The 15,769-nt window shown below is 42.7% G+C and overlaps 1 protein-coding gene across 2 annotated transcripts in view; it reads left to right on the forward strand.

Moving 5' to 3' along the window:
- Positions 1-15,769, forward strand: part of LOC137378376 (syntenin-1-like) — a 45,821-nt gene that overhangs the window by 14,219 nt on the left and 15,833 nt on the right. For both annotated transcript variants that reach the window (XM_068048647.1, XM_068048646.1), the window contains exons 6-7: positions 1,122-1,297; positions 2,612-2,783. In XM_068048647.1, the coding sequence (XP_067904748.1) occupies positions 1,122-1,297; positions 2,612-2,783 (348 nt within the window). The remainder of the gene's footprint in view (positions 1-1,121; positions 1,298-2,611; positions 2,784-15,769) is intronic.

Below are 15,769 nucleotides of genomic sequence, written 5' to 3' on the forward strand. Positions count from 1 at the left end.
CCTAAATTTTGGTTTCCCAGTTTGGTTGTTGAATTTCCAACAGGTTAGCCCACTGCTCTGTTCACCTCTCGGTTCCAGTCTGGGGAGGATGTACGGTTCCCTCTCATTATTGACCCATATTAATTGCAGCTTGTCTTCGATTGACTCAGGTGGCCATTCATGGACCCAGGTCACCATATATGGTGTTAGCTGTGGCTCAGAGTGACTTTTGCCCCAGAGTCAGAAAGTTATGGGTTCAGAGAATTAAGGATATAATCTAGGATGACACTCCCAGTGCTTACTGAGAGAGTACTGCACTGTTGGAGGTGCCATGTTTTGGATGAGAATCTAAACTGAGGCCCCAGAGAGCAGATGTAAAAGATTCTGCGAAGAAGAGCAAGGGAGTTCTCCCCAGGTCCTGGTAAATATTTATCCCTCAATCAATAGCACTTAAAAAAAAAAAAAAATTATCTGACCATTATCACATTGTTGTTTTGCGTGACTTTGCTGTGTGCTAATTGGCTGCTGCATTTTCTACTTTGCAACACTTCAAAAGGTATGAAAACAGAGACATTTGTAGAAGCTTTTTGTCTTGCACTCATCAGGACAAATCACAAGAATACCAATGTAAGGGAAGTAACAAATGTATACTATATGAGAAGAGAGTGCTGATTGGTTGGCAAGTGGACTCTGATTGGTAGAGGCGTTGCCATGGCGAATGCACCAGTTTATGGTGACTGACAGTTAACTGGTGCATTCTCCATGGCAATGCCTCTACCAATCAGAGTCCACTTGCCAACCAATCAGCATTCTCTTCTCATATAGTATAAATTTGTTGCTTCCCTTACGTTAGTATTCTAGCGAATTGTCCTGATGAGTGCAAGACGAAAAGCTTCGACAAAGGTCTCTGTTTTCAGCAATATTCAAGTTCTGTACTACCAAACGACTATTTGCATACCTGAGACAGAGGTTCTTCTAAAGGTATTTAATTGGCTGTAAAGGGAAGTCCTGAAGTCATGAAAGGTGCTATATATATATATATATATATATATATATATGCGGGTTCATTCTTTTTCTCTTTCTTTCCCTCTTTCCCTCATTTAACTCTTTCCTCCTTACACCCATTACTTTCTCCTTTTTAGGGGATATTTGTCCAATTGGTACAGGCCAACTCTCCCTCTTCTCTCGTTGGGCTGCGCTTTGGGGACCAGATCCTGCAACTAAACGGCCAGACCTGTGCAGGCTGGAGCACCGACAAAGCACATAAGGCACTGAAGCAGGCGCCACAGGACGGGATCTCAGTCATTGTCCGTGACCGGTACGTATCTATTACAAAGTGTCCAGGTCTGATTGCCCTATCAAGGAGGCAAAGGGGTGGGGCTGAGGTGCTTCCTCCAATTAAATGCAAATCCTCAATAATTATAATTTGTAAGCATTAACTCTTTGTTTTTTAAAGTTTTTTTTGAACGCTTCTCATCGTTAGATAAATTCAGGGTAAAATTTGTACAATTTTAGATCCATCACTGAAACGACCCACAACAATCTTTTATTTTCCTGATGCGCCTACATGACCTTGAGCTGGGCTTCATACCCTATACACTCTTCGCCATAAAAACCGCCTACTTCCACCACCATAACATCCTTCATCTCCACCCCTGCCTCAGTCCATCTGCTGATGAAACCCCTCATCCATGCTTTCATAACCTCCAGATTCAACTATTCCAATGTTCTCCTGACTGACCCACCTATCTTCAATGCTGCTCATCCAAACATTTGCCGCCCAAATCCTAACTTGCACCAAGTCCCATTCATCTATTACCCTTGTGCTCACTGACCTATATCAGCTCCCAGCCCAGCAATCCCTCCATGGTCTCGCACTCCCCCACCCCAACCCTATCTCTGTAACCTCCTCCAGCCCTACAACCCTCCCAGAAGTCTCTGTTCTGCCAGTTCTGGTACATGGATTGCTCTACTGAGAGCCAGCATAGACTTGATGAGCTGAATCACCACCTTCTGTACCATAATGACTCTATCTCCCACTTCCTTCACCCCACCATAGGCAGTCGTGCCTTCAGCTGTTACAGGCCATTAGCTCTGGAATTCCCTTCCCAAACCTCTTTTCCTCTCCACCTAATTGATGCAAGGGTAGCAACGGATATGGAGCAAAGGCAGGTAGTTGGAGTTAAGGTGCAGACCAGCCATGATCTAATTATCTGACTCAAGTAGCTGAATAACCACCTGCTGTTCCTATGTAAAGCCTCATGGTTTCAGATCATTTTAATTCAGTTCTAAGTTTTTCATGAGTTGCACTCCCACCTCATGTGCTCTGAGTGTAGCAGGCTTGGGAGAAACGGGTGACTTTGGACCTATGGTTCCTAGAGCTCTCCATCCCTGGGGGTTTTCCTCACCTCATGTCTGTTGTACTGTTGTAGATGAATTGATAGAGACTAATTGCTGTGATTAGTCAACAACTCTATTATCTATCAGGATGGTAGGAGGTGAACTAGATAGATTTTGTCTTTTTTGTGACCAGCAATATTTATGATCCAATGGGGTTGTGGTTTTTTCTATGCTGTTTGTAAATCCAGATTATCCTACTTTTTTATGATTTGCTTTTTTTCTCTCTGTCAAGGCCCTTCCAGAGAACGATCACGATGCACAAGGACAGCGCTGGCCACGTTGGGTTCATCTATAAACGTGGAAAAATCACCTCCATTGTGAAAGATAGTTCCGCAGCTAGGAATGGGCTACTGACTGACCACAATATCTGTGAGATCAACGGACAGAACATCATTGGACTGAAGGTGAGAGACAGTCTACAAACCTGGAATAATCTCAATAATCTCTGTTTATCCAAAACTACAACATATACAGTTTACAGATAATTGGCAATAATCCCAATAATTGTATTATACCCAGAATCTGTAAGAATCTAAACATCATAATTCCAATAGTATAATACTTAATTAGCAAATCTCCCACAGTGTTGCAGACCAACTGTAGTGTTCTGGTGAAGTAAATTGAAGGGCAAGGGATAATTGGATCTGGGCGAGCAGATGTAATCCAGTCCCTATTTTCAAGTCATGCTTTTCAGGCAGTGCATTCCAGATTACAATAAGGATTTTTGTCCATACATCCCCAGGTCTCTGTTCCTGGAGCCCATTTAAAATAGTACCATTTAGTTCATACTGCCTATCTTCATGCTTCCTACCAAAGTGTTTGTAACCTTGGTGTCTTTGAATGTGTTGTCGCCTTTCAAATCCATTCCCATCTTTCCCAGAACTCCATGTTTGAAATCCAGTCAGGTTTCCGCTCCTGCCACAGTACTGAAACAGCTTTTATCAAAGTCACAAATTATATTCTATGTGACTGTGACAAAGGTAAACTTTCCCTCCTCATCCTTCTTGACCTGTCTGCAGTCTCCCACATTCGACTCTCCCTAAACTTGAGGTAATCCCAAACCCTACTGCCTGTGTCCTAACTCACACCGTCCCATTCCCCTATCACCCCTGTGCTTGCTGACCTACATTGGCTCCCAGTCTTAATTTTAAAATTCTCATCCTTGTTTTCAAATCCCTCCATGACCTCGGCCCTCTATCTCTATAATGTCCTCCAGCCCCACAACCCTCTGAGATATCTGTGCTCCTCTAATTCTGGCCTCTTGTGCATCCCTGATTTTAATTCCTCCATCATTGGTAGCTGCACCTTCGGTTGTCTGGGCCCCAAGCTCTGGAATTCTCTCCCTAAACCTCTCCACCTCGCTTTCCTCCTTTTAAGGCACTCCTTAAAATCTACCTCTTTGACCAAGCTTTTGGTCATCTGACCTAATATCTCCTTTTGTCATACTTTGTTTTATAATACTCCTGTGAAGCACCTTGGGACGTTTTACTATGTTAAAGGCGCTATATAAATATACGTTGTTGTTGTCATTGCCATATTTGACCCCGAGATGAGTTTTCAACCACATATCCATGCTATCGCTATGGAGATTCCATCTCCATAATATCATCCATAGGAAGATAGGAACAGGAGTAGACCATTCAGTCCCTTGAGCCTGTCCCGCCATTCAATGAGATCATGGCTGATCTGTGGCCTAACTCCATATACCTGCCTTTGGCCCATATCCCTTAATATCTTTGCTTAACAAAAATCTCAGATTTAAAATTAACAACTGTTCTAGCTTCAACTGCTGTTTGTGGGAGAGAGTTCCAAACCTCTACCACCTTTTGTGTGAAGAAGTGCTTCCTAACATCTCTCCTGAACGTTCTGGTCATAATTTTTAGACTATGCCCCCTAGTTTTATTTATTTTATTTTTTATTTAGAGATACAGCACTGAAACAGGCCCTTCGGCCCACCGAGTCTGTGCCGACCAACAACCACCCATTTATACTAACCCTGCATTAATCCCATATTCCCTACCACCTACCTACACTAGATGCAATTTACAATGGCCAATTTACCTATCAACCTGCAAGTCTTTGGCTGTGGGAGGAAACCGGAGCACCCGGTGAAAACCCACGTGGTCATAGGGAGAACTTGCAAACTCCGCACAGGCAGTACCCAGAATCGAACCCGGGTCGCTGGAGCTGTGAGGCTGCGGTGCTAACCACTGTGCCGCCCCGAATCTCCAACCAGTGGAAATAGTTTATCTTTATCTAGCCTGTCTTTTCCTGTTAATATCTTGAAGATTTTCATCAGATCACCCCTTAACCTTCTAAATTCTAGTGAAAACAGGCCTAATTTGTGTAATCTCTTCTCGTAACGTAACCCCTGTAGTCCAAGTATCGTTCTTGTAAACCTACGTAGCACTCCCTCCAAGGCCAATATATCCTTCCTAAGGTGTGGTGCCCAGAACTGCTCACAGTACTTCAAATGGGGTCTAACCAGGCTTTTGTACATAACCTCTGTTCTTTATACTCCAATCCTCTAGATATAAAGGCTAGCATTCCATTAGCCTTTTTGATTATTTTCTGCACTTGCTCATGGCATTTTAAAGATCTATGCACCTGAACCCCCAAGTCTCTTTGGACATCCACTGTACTTAACCTCTTCCCATTTAGAAAGTACACTGCTCTATCCTTTTTTGGTCCAAAATGGTTAATCTCACACTTGTCCGCATTGCAGTCCATCTGCCACAGTTTTGCCCACTCACCTAGTCTGTCAATATCTCTTTGCAATTTTATGCTATCATTTAGACTGTCTACAATGCCGCCTAACTTTGTATCATCAGCAAATTTGGATATATGACTTACTCTGCCATCATCCAAGTCGTTAATGAATAATGTGAATAATTGAGGCCCCAACACAGATCCCTGCGGGACACCACTAGTCACATCCTGCCAATCGGAGTACTCACCCATTAACCCCACTCTCTGTCGCCTACCACTCAACCAACTTCCTAACCATCTCAATAATTTGCCCTCAACTCCATGGGCTTCTACCTTAGTTAACAGTCTCTTATGTGGGACTTTATCAAATGCCTCCTGGAAGTCGATATAAATAACATCCATAGACATTCCCCTGTCCTCTACCTTAGTCACCTCTTCAAAAAACTCAGAGATTTGTTAGGCATGACCTTCCCATCACGAATCCATGCTGGCTGTCCCTGACTAACTGAAACTTTTCGAGGTGTTCAGTCACCCTATCCTTGATTATAAACTCCAGCAACTTGCCCACTGCAGATGTCAGGCTAACTGGTCTGTAATTTCCTTGGTTCCCCCTTTCACCCTTCTTAAAAAGTGGTGTGACATGTGCAACTTTCCAATCCAGAGGGACCACTCCTGAATCTAGGGAACTCTGAAAGACTATAGTTAGGGCATCTACAATGTGCTCCCCTACTTCCTTTTAACACCTTCGGATGGAAACTGTCAGGTCCTGGGGATTTCTCACTCTTTAGTTCCATTAATTTCCCTGTTACTGATGTTTTACTTGTGTTAATTGTATTAAGTCCCTGTCCCCTATCGGCTATTAATTTTTTCGGGACTTCCGGCAAGTTGTCCTCCTTTTCAACTGTAAATACTGAGGCAAAGTAATTGTTCAACATGTCTGCCATTTCCCCATTATCAATGACAATATCTCCATTTTCAGCTTTTAGTGGGCCTACATTGCACTTGACCACTCACTTTCCCTTTATGTAACTATAACATTTCTTCTTATTGATTTTGATGTCCCTTGCAAGTTTCCTTTCATAATCTCTTCTGGTAGCTCTTATAAGCTGCTTTGTGACCCTTTGCTGGTCTTTGTATCGATCCCATTCGGCCGGATCTGTGCTGTGTTTTGCATTTTTGTAAGCCCTTTTTGTTTTATGCTATCCCTAACCTCTTTAGTTGTCTGCCTCAGCTCATATGCTGAAACCCTTATCCATGTCTTTGTTACCTTTAGACTTGACTATCCCTATGCACTGCTGGCCTGCCTCCCACGTTCTATCCGCTGTAAACTTGAGGTCATCAAATCTCTGCTGCCCACGTCCTAACTCTCACACTCCTAGAAACATAGAAAATAGGAGCAAGAGTAGGCCATTCGGCCCTTCGAGCCTGCTCCACCATTCATTATGATCATGGCTGATCATCCAACTCAATAACCTGTTCCCGCTTTCTCCCCATATCCTTTGATCCCTTTCACCCCAAGATCTATATCTAACTCCTTATTGAAAACATACAATGTTTTGGCCTCAACTGCTCTCAGTGGTAGCGAATTCCACAGACTCATCACTCTCTGGGTGAAGAAATTTCTCCTCAACTCAGTCCTGAAAGGTTTACCCCGTATCCTTCGACTATGACCCCTGGTTCTGGACTCCCCCACTATTGGGAACATCCTTCCTGCATCTACACTGTCAAGTCCTGTTAGAATTTTATAGGTTTCTATGAGATCCCCCTCACTCTTCTGAACTCCAGCAAATATAATCCTAACTGACTCAATCTCTCCTCATACGTCAGTCCCGCCATCCCAGGAATCAGTCTGGTAAACCTTCGCTGCATTCCCGCTATAGCAAGAACATCCTTCCTCAGATAAGGAGACCAAAACTGCACACAATATTCCAGGTGTGGCCTCACCAAGGCCCTGTACAATTGCAGCAAGACATCCCTGCTCCTGTACTCGAATCCTCTCGCTATGAAGGCCAACATACCATTTGCCTTTTTTACCGCCTGTTGCACCTGCATGCTTACCTTCAGCGACTGGTGTACAAGAACGTCCAGGTCTCGCTGCATATTCCCCTCTCTCAGTTTATAGCCTTTCAGATCATAATCTGCCTTCCTATTTTTGCTACCAAAGTGGATAACCTCACATTTATCCACATTATACTGCATCTGCCATGCATTAGCCCACTCACTTAACTTGTCCAAATCACCCTGAAGCCTCTCTGCATCCTGCTCACAACTCACCTTCCCACCTCGTTTTGTGTCATCTGCAAATGTGGAGATATTACATTTAGTTCCCTCATCTAAATCATTAATATATATTGTGAATAGCTGGGGTCCTGGCACCGATCCCTGCAGTACCCCACTAGTCACTGCCTGCCACTCGGAAAAAGACCCGTTTATTTCTTATCTTTGTTTCCTGTCTGCCAACCAATTTTCTATCCATTGCAATACACTACCCCCAATCCCATGCACTTTAATTTTACACGCTAATCTCTTATGTGGGACTTTGTCAAAAGCCTTCTGAAAGTCCAAATAAACCACATCCACTGGCTCCCCCTCATCAACTCTACTAGTTACATCCTTGAAGAATTCTAGTAGATTTATCAAGCATGATTCCCTTACGTAAATCCATGCTGACTCTGTCCGATTCTACCACTGTTCTCCAAGTGCTCTGCTATAAAATCTTTTATAATGGACTCTAGAATTTTCCCCACTACCAACGTCAGGCTGACTGGTCTATAATTCCCTATTTTCTCTCTACCTCCCTTTTTAAATAGTGGGGTTACATTAGCTACCCTCCAATCTGTAGGAACTGTTCCAGAGTCGATAGAATCTTGGAAGATGACCACCAATGCATCCACTATTTCTTGGGCCACTTCGTTAAGTACTCTGGGATGTAGATTATCAGGCCCTGGGGATTTATCAGCCTTCAATCCTATCAATTTCCCCAACACCATTTCTCTACTAATACTGATTTCCTTCAGTTCCTCCCTCTCTCTAAACCCTGCATTCCCCAACATTTCTGGTATGATATTTGTGTCCTCCTTTGTGAAGACAGAACCACAAAGTATGCATTTAGTTGGCCAGCCATTTCTTTGTTCCCCGTAATAAATTCCCCTGTTTCTGACTGTAAGGGACTTACATTTGCTTTAACCAATCTTTTTCTCTTCACATACCTATAGAAACGTTTACAGTCAGTTTTTATGTTCCCCGCAAGCCTACTCTCTTACTCTATTTTCCCCTTCTTAATCAATCCCTTGGTCCTCCTTTGCTGAATTCTAAACTGCTCCCAATCCTCAGGTCTTTTGTTTTTTCTGGCAAATTTATATGCCTCTTCCTTGGATCTAATGCTGTCTCTAATTTCCCTTGTAAGCCATGGTTTGGCTACCTTTCCCTTTTACTTTTGCGCCAGACAGGAATAAACAATTGTTGCAGTTCATCCATGCACTTTTTGAATTTTTGCCATTGCCTATCCGCCGTCATCCCTTTAAGTAACGTTTCCCAATCCATCATGGCCAACTCGCGCCTCATACCTTCGTAATTTCCTTTAGTAAGATGCAGGACCCTAGTCTCAGAATCAACTACGTCACTCTCCATCTTGATGATGAATTTTATCATATTATGGTCGCTCATCCCCAAGGGGTCACGCACAATTAGATTGTCAATTATTCCTCTCTCATTACACAATACCCAGTCTAGGATGGCCTGTTCTCTAGTTGGTTCCTCAACGTATTGGTCCAGAAAACCATCCCATATACACTCCATGAATTCTTCCTCTACGGTATTGTGACTGATTTGATTTGCCCAATCAATATGCAGATTAAAGTCACTCATAATTACAGATGTTCCTTTATCGCATGCGTCTCTAATTTCCTGTTTAATGCCATTCCCAACATCATCACTACAGTTTGGGGGTCTATATACAACCCCCACTAATGTTTTTTGCCCCTTAGTGTTTCTCAGCTTTACCCATGCAGATTCCACATCATCAGAGCTAATATCCTTCCTCACTATTGCGTTAATTTCCTCTTTAACTGGCAATGCAACTCTACCGCCTTTTGCTTTTTGTCTGTCCTTCCTAAATACTGAATACCCCTGGATGTTCATTTCCCATCCCTGGTCACCCTGCAGCCATGTCTTCGTAATCCCCACTATATCATACCCATCTACATCTGTCCTGTTCACCTATCACCCCTGTGTTCACTGACCCACATTGGATCCCGGTTAAGCAATGCCTCAACTTTAAAATTCTCATCCTCGTTTTCAAATTCCTCCCCTACCCACCTCTGTAATCTCTTCCAGCCACACAATCCTTTGAGGTATCTGCACCCCTCTAATTCTGACTTTTTAATTATACCCAATTTTAATGAGTCTGCCATTAGTGGTTGTGCCTTCAGCTGCCTTGGCTCTAAACTCTGGAATTCCCTCCCTAAAGCTCTCCACCTCACTTCCCTCCTCTTTGACCCACGTAACAGTTGCAACAGTCTCTATCACGAGGGACAAAGTATTTGACAAACTAATGCGACTAAAGGCAGACAAGTCGTCAGGCCTACGTCCAAGGGTTTTAAAAGAAGTGGCTGCAGAGATAGTGGAGTCATTGGTCGAAATATTCCAGAACTCACTGGATTCCGGGAGGGTCCCAGCGGATTGGAAAACCGCTAATGTGACGCCCCTGTTCAAGAAGGGAGGGAGATATAAAGTAGGAAACTATAGGCCGGTCAGCCTAACATCGGTCATTGGGAAAATGCTAGAGTCCATTATTAAGGAAGAAATGGCAGGACATTTAGAAAAGCTTAACGCAATCAGAGTCAACATGGTTATGTGACAGGGAAATCATGGTTGACAAATTTGCTAGAGTTCTTTGAGGATATAACAAGCTGAGTTGATAAAGGGGAACCGGTAGATGCAGAGTATTTGGATTTCCAGAAGGCATTCGATAAGGTGCCACATAAAAGATTATTGCACAAGATAGGAATTCACGGTATTGGGGGTAATGTATTAGCATGGATTGAGGATTGGTTAACTCACAGAAGACAGAGAGTCGGGAATTAATTGTTTTTTTTCAGGTTGGAAAGACGTAACTAGTGGAGTGCCACAAGGATCAGTCCTAGGGCCTCAATTATTTACTATCTATATTAATGACTTGGAGGAAGGGGCAGAGTGTAATATATCCAAATTTGCTGATACAAAAATAGGTGGGAGGGGATGTTGTGATGAGGACATAAGGAATCTGCAAGGGGATATAGATAGGTTGAGTGAGTGGGCAAAAACTTGGCCGATGGCATTTAATGTAGGAAAGTGTGAGGTCATGCACTTTAGTAGGAAGAATCAAAAGGCAGACAATTATTTAAATGGAGAGAGACTCCAAAAAAGTGCAGCACAGAGGAATCTGGGTGTTCTTGTGCATGAAACACAAAAAGTTAGCATGCAGGTGCAGCAAGTAATTAAGAAGGCGAATGGAATTTTGGCCTTTATTGCTAGGGGGTTGGGAAAGTCTTGTTACAACTGTACAGGGTGTTGGCGAGGCCACACCTGGAGTACTGTGTACAGTTTTGGTCCCCATATTTAAGAAAGGATATACTGGCATTGGAGGCAGTTCAAAAGAGATTCACTGGGCTGATTCGCGGGATGAAAGGGTTGATTTGTCAAGAACGGCTAAACAGGTTAAGCCTTTATTCAGTTGAGTTTAGAAGAATGAGGTGTGATCTTATTGAAACATACAAGATCCTTAGGGGGCTTGACAGGGTAGATGTTGAGAAGATGTTTCCACTAGTGGGGGAATCTCGAACGAGGGGACATAGTTACAGAATAAGGGGACACTCATTTAAAACTGAGAAACGAAGGAATTTTTTTTCTCAGAGGGTAGTGAATGTCTGGAATTCTCTACCCCAGAGAGTTGTGGCGGCTAGATCACTGAAAGTATTTAAAGAGGAGGTAGATAAATTTTTGAAATATCGGGGAGTTGAGGTAATGAGGAGCTGGCATGAAAGAGGAGTTGAGGTCTGGGGCAGATCAATCAAGATCTCATTGAATGGTGGGGCAGGCTTGAGGGGCAGAATGGCCTACTCCTACTCCTATTTCTTATGTTCTTAAAACATCCCTCTTTGACCAAACATTTGGTCATCTATCCTAATATCTCCTAATGTGGTTTGGTGTCTAATCTTTCTTTATAACAATCCTGTGAAGCGCCTTGGGATGTTTTATTCTGTTAAAGGCACTATATAAATACAAGTTGTTTTACCAAAATGTATCACTTCACACTTCTCTGCATTAAAATTCATCTGCTATGTGTCTGCCCATTTCACCAATCTGTATTATGTCGTTCTGAAGTCTGTTACCAAACTCTTCACTGTTTACTACATTTTCAAGTTTCATATTGTCTTCAAACTTTGAAATAATGCCCTGTTTGCCCAAGAACAGTCCAACCCCTGGAGAACACCACTGTATACTTCCATCCTGTTTGAAAAGCAACTGTTCATCACTACTCTCTGCTTCCTGTCCCTTGGCCAATTTTGTATCCATGCTGCCACTGTTCCTTTAATCCCGTGGGCTTTAATTTTGTTAACAAATCTACAATGTGGTACTTTGCAAACACCTTTGGAAAGTCCATATACACATCAACTGCACCACCCTCATCAACCCTCTCTGTTACTCCATCAAGGAACTCGATCAATTGCCCTTTAACATATCGATGTTGATTTTCATTTATGAACCCAGACTTTTCCAAATGCCAATGAATTTTGTTCTGGATTATTGTCTCTCAAGGTTTCCTCACCAGCGACGTTAGGCTGACTGGCCTGAAGCTGCTGGGTTTATCCTTCACCCCTTTTTTAAACAGGGGTGTAACATTTACCATCCTGCAGTCCTCTGGCACCAGCCCCATATCCAAGGAGGATTGGAAGACTGTGGCCAGAGTCTCTGCAATTTCCACCCTTGCTTTCCTCTGTGATCTAGAATGAGTCCCAACTGGACCAGGTGATATTTTTTCTACTTTGAGAACTGCCAACCTTTTCAATGCTTCTCTATATTTTTATCCTATCACTACTGCCTCCTCTTTATACTGCTACATTGGAATAATCCGCTTTTCTAATGAAGGCAGCTGCAAAGTACTCATTTGGTACCTCTGCCATGCCCTCTGCCTCCAAGAATATCTCCTATTTGGTCTCGAATGGGCTCCACCTTTCCTTTGACTACCTTTTTACTATTTATAATAATCTCCACAATCTCAGTTCATCCAGAACCTGTAATAAATAATCTTACTCCTGAAAACTACAAAAATAATCTAGTTTAAATATAACCTGTAATGATCACAGTAATTGTAATAAATCCAGAATCTCTAATCATTAATTGCACGATACCCAGAGACTGTAATAATTTCGAAAATCACAGAATGCCAGAATTTGTAATAATTACAATGTTAAATCGAATCTAATAACCGTAAGTAATGTGTAATGACAGCATGTCACTCAGAAACTGTTAAGATCAATTTACATGGCGTCTCTTTAACCTCCTTCCAGCATTTTCTATTTTACGTTCAGATTTCCTGCATCCACAGTATTATTTTTTTTCTTCTGTAATGACTGCAGTTTCACAGCATCTGTAATGACTGCAGTTTTCTCTGGACCCACAATTGTTTACAGCAACCGAAACAGGAAGCTCACTTTACCGGTTAGGTCACACCAGTTAAGTATTTCCCATCCTTGGATGCCAGAATGAATCATGCTGTTGCCAGTGCACTTGCATTTTCTGCTTCCGTCACCAGCTGGTGCTGTGATGCCTCAACGTGGCTGTCTGTTCCCCTTTGACCTTGTGCTTTAACATGCACGAGTTCTGTAGTCTGACTGCTTCTTTCCATTCAATTTATGACAATGACTCGTATGTCCTGTTTAGTTGTTCAATAACATTTCCTATGACACCGGAAAGATAAAATATGCTGCTAGGCGGAGTCCACGGAATGATTTATAGAACGGTCACTGCACACCCAACTGGAAGGAGCTGGTACTGTGAAATTCAAGAGTTGTACAGAAGGTGACATCTAGTGGCGGAAAGCTATTGGCCCAGCATCTGGATATCTCCACCAAATAAATCATTAAAGTCTATCAGTATTTGGAAAAGGAAAGGGCAGGTTAATAATGATTTGAGTATAGAGATGGAAACTGATAGATAATTATTTATTGGATTTAACGGGCATTAAAGATGGAAACCACATATGAGAACCTTTTGAGAATTGATTCTCTTAAGAGTTTAAAAAATCCATTCCTTCAGTAGTGAGAATTCTGGTAGATAACCTGAAAGTTTTGACAGCTAGGCAAATTGCTGATAATTTTGAGCTTGTGAATAAGCCAACCTCTTTTGTCCATCACCCCCATAAACCCGAGAAGGATAGAAACTGGGAGAGTGAAAGGAAGGCAAGTAGCTGGGGACAAGAAGGAACGTCTGGGAATACCCCAGGATCACCTCAGGTCAGAAGGGAAGGTGCTGAGGGTAGAAGTGAGTTTCGCAAGCCGAAGTGTTGTCATTGAATGAAGATGACCCGTTTTGTGGCAAAGTGCTGGAAATTGCGAAGTAAACCCATAGGACTTGGTGGGGTATGCAAAGCTAGTGCAGAGGACAAGACTGACTGAGAATATAGCAGACCAAGCTATAGCTTTAATGACAGCTGTAAAACCAGATACTAAAACTAAAAGGAGTGTAGAGGTCAAGAATAAAATAATAAAGAGGGAAGGGGAATAGTAGTAGACTTCAGGAGGATAGAGGCAGTCTGGTGAAATGGTCAGATACATGGCAGGTTAACTTCAATGCTGAGAAATGTGAAATGATGCATTAAAAAAAAAAGGGCGGCGCAGTGGTTAGCACCGCAGCCTCACAGCTCCAGCGACCCGGGTTCAATTCTGGGTGCTGCCTGTGTGGAGATTGCAAGTTCTCCCTGTGTCTGCATGAGTTTCCTCTGGGTGCTCCGGTTTCCTCCCACATGCCAAAAGACTTGCAGGTTGATAGGTAATTTGGCCATTATAAATTGCCCCTAGTATAGGTAGGTGGTAGGGAAATATAGGGACTGGTGGGGATGTGGTAGGAATATGGAATTAGTGTAGGATTAGTATAAATGGGTGGTTGATGGTCGGCACAGACCCGGTGGGCCGAAGGGCCTGTTTCAGTGCTGTATCTCTAACTAACTAACTAACTAACTAACTAACTAACTTGCAAAGATTCACAAATCTTTGACAGTGGCAGGGCAAGTCGATAAGGTGGTTAAGAAAGTCTATGGAATACTTGGCTTTGTAAATAGGGACATTGAATACAAAAACAAGGAAGTCATGCTAAACTTTTACAAATCTCTGGTTAGGCCTCAATTGGAGTATTGTGTACAATTCTGGGCAGGAGACTTTAGGAAGGATGGCAAGGCCCTGGAGAGGGTACAGAGGAGGTTTAACATGATCATAAGAACATAAGAACTAGGAGCAGGAGTAGGCAATTCAGCCCCTCAAGCCTGCCCCGCCATTCAATACGATCATGGCTGATCTCATCTCGGCCTCAACTCCACTTTCCTGCCCGTTCTCCATAACCCTTCAACCCTTTACTAATTAAAAATCTGTCTATCTCCTCCTTAAATTTACTCAATGTCCCGGCATCCACCGCACTCTGGGGTAGTGAAATCCACAGACTCACAACCCTTTGAGAGAAGTAATTTCTCCTCATCTCAGTTTTAAATCTGATACCCCTTATCCTAAAACTGTGACCTCTCGTTCTAGATTGCCCCACCAGAGGAAACTTTGTCAATCCCCTTAATTATCTTATGTACCACAAATAGATCTCCTCTCATTCTTCTAAACTCTAGAGAGTAAAGGCCTAAACTGCTCAATCTCTCTTCATAAGACAAACCCCTCATCTCTGGAATCAATCTAGTGAACCTCCTCTGAACTGCCTCCAATGCAACTACATCCCTCCTCAAGTAAGGGGACCAAAACTGTGCGCAATACTCCAGGTGCGGTCTCACTAATGCCTTGTACAGTTGTAGCAACAGTTCCCTACTTTTATACTCTATTCCTTTAGCAATAAATGCCAAAATTTTAAATAATTGGTAAAAGAAGTAGAGGGAAAATGAGAAATTTCTTCATACAGTGGGGTATTAAGATCTGGATAGCACTATTGAAAGGGTGGTGGATTCAGATTCTGTAGGAACTTTCAAAAGTCAATTGGACATGACAAATTTGCAGGGTTATGAGGAAAAAACTGGGGAGTGGGAATAAATTAGACAGCTCTTTTAACTGGATCGAAAGGTCTCTTTCTGTGCTGTATGATTCTAAGAGGGAGAATAACTAACACATGGCCTGACCTTGTTAGAGCAGAGCTCGATGGGCAAACCATCTTTAATTTAATTTTTCCGTTATTAAATACTGGATGTTTCCAGTTCCTTTGTTTTCCCGTTTCATAGAATGATACAAACTGACAGCACAAGAGGAGGCCATTCAGCCCTTTGTGTCTGTGCTGGCTCTTTGAACAGGCAGTTGTGTTTAGTTCCGCATCTCCACTTTTTGTCCGTAACCCTGTAACCTCCTCATCCTTGGGTACCTGTGCAGCTCCCTTTTAAAATTATTTATGGAATCAGCTTCCAGCATCTTTTCAAGTCGAGCGTTCCAGATCCCGACAA

This window comes from Heterodontus francisci, chromosome 16, assembly GCF_036365525.1.
Source record: "Heterodontus francisci isolate sHetFra1 chromosome 16, sHetFra1.hap1, whole genome shotgun sequence".
Taxonomy (NCBI): Eukaryota; Metazoa; Chordata; class Chondrichthyes; order Heterodontiformes; family Heterodontidae; genus Heterodontus; species Heterodontus francisci.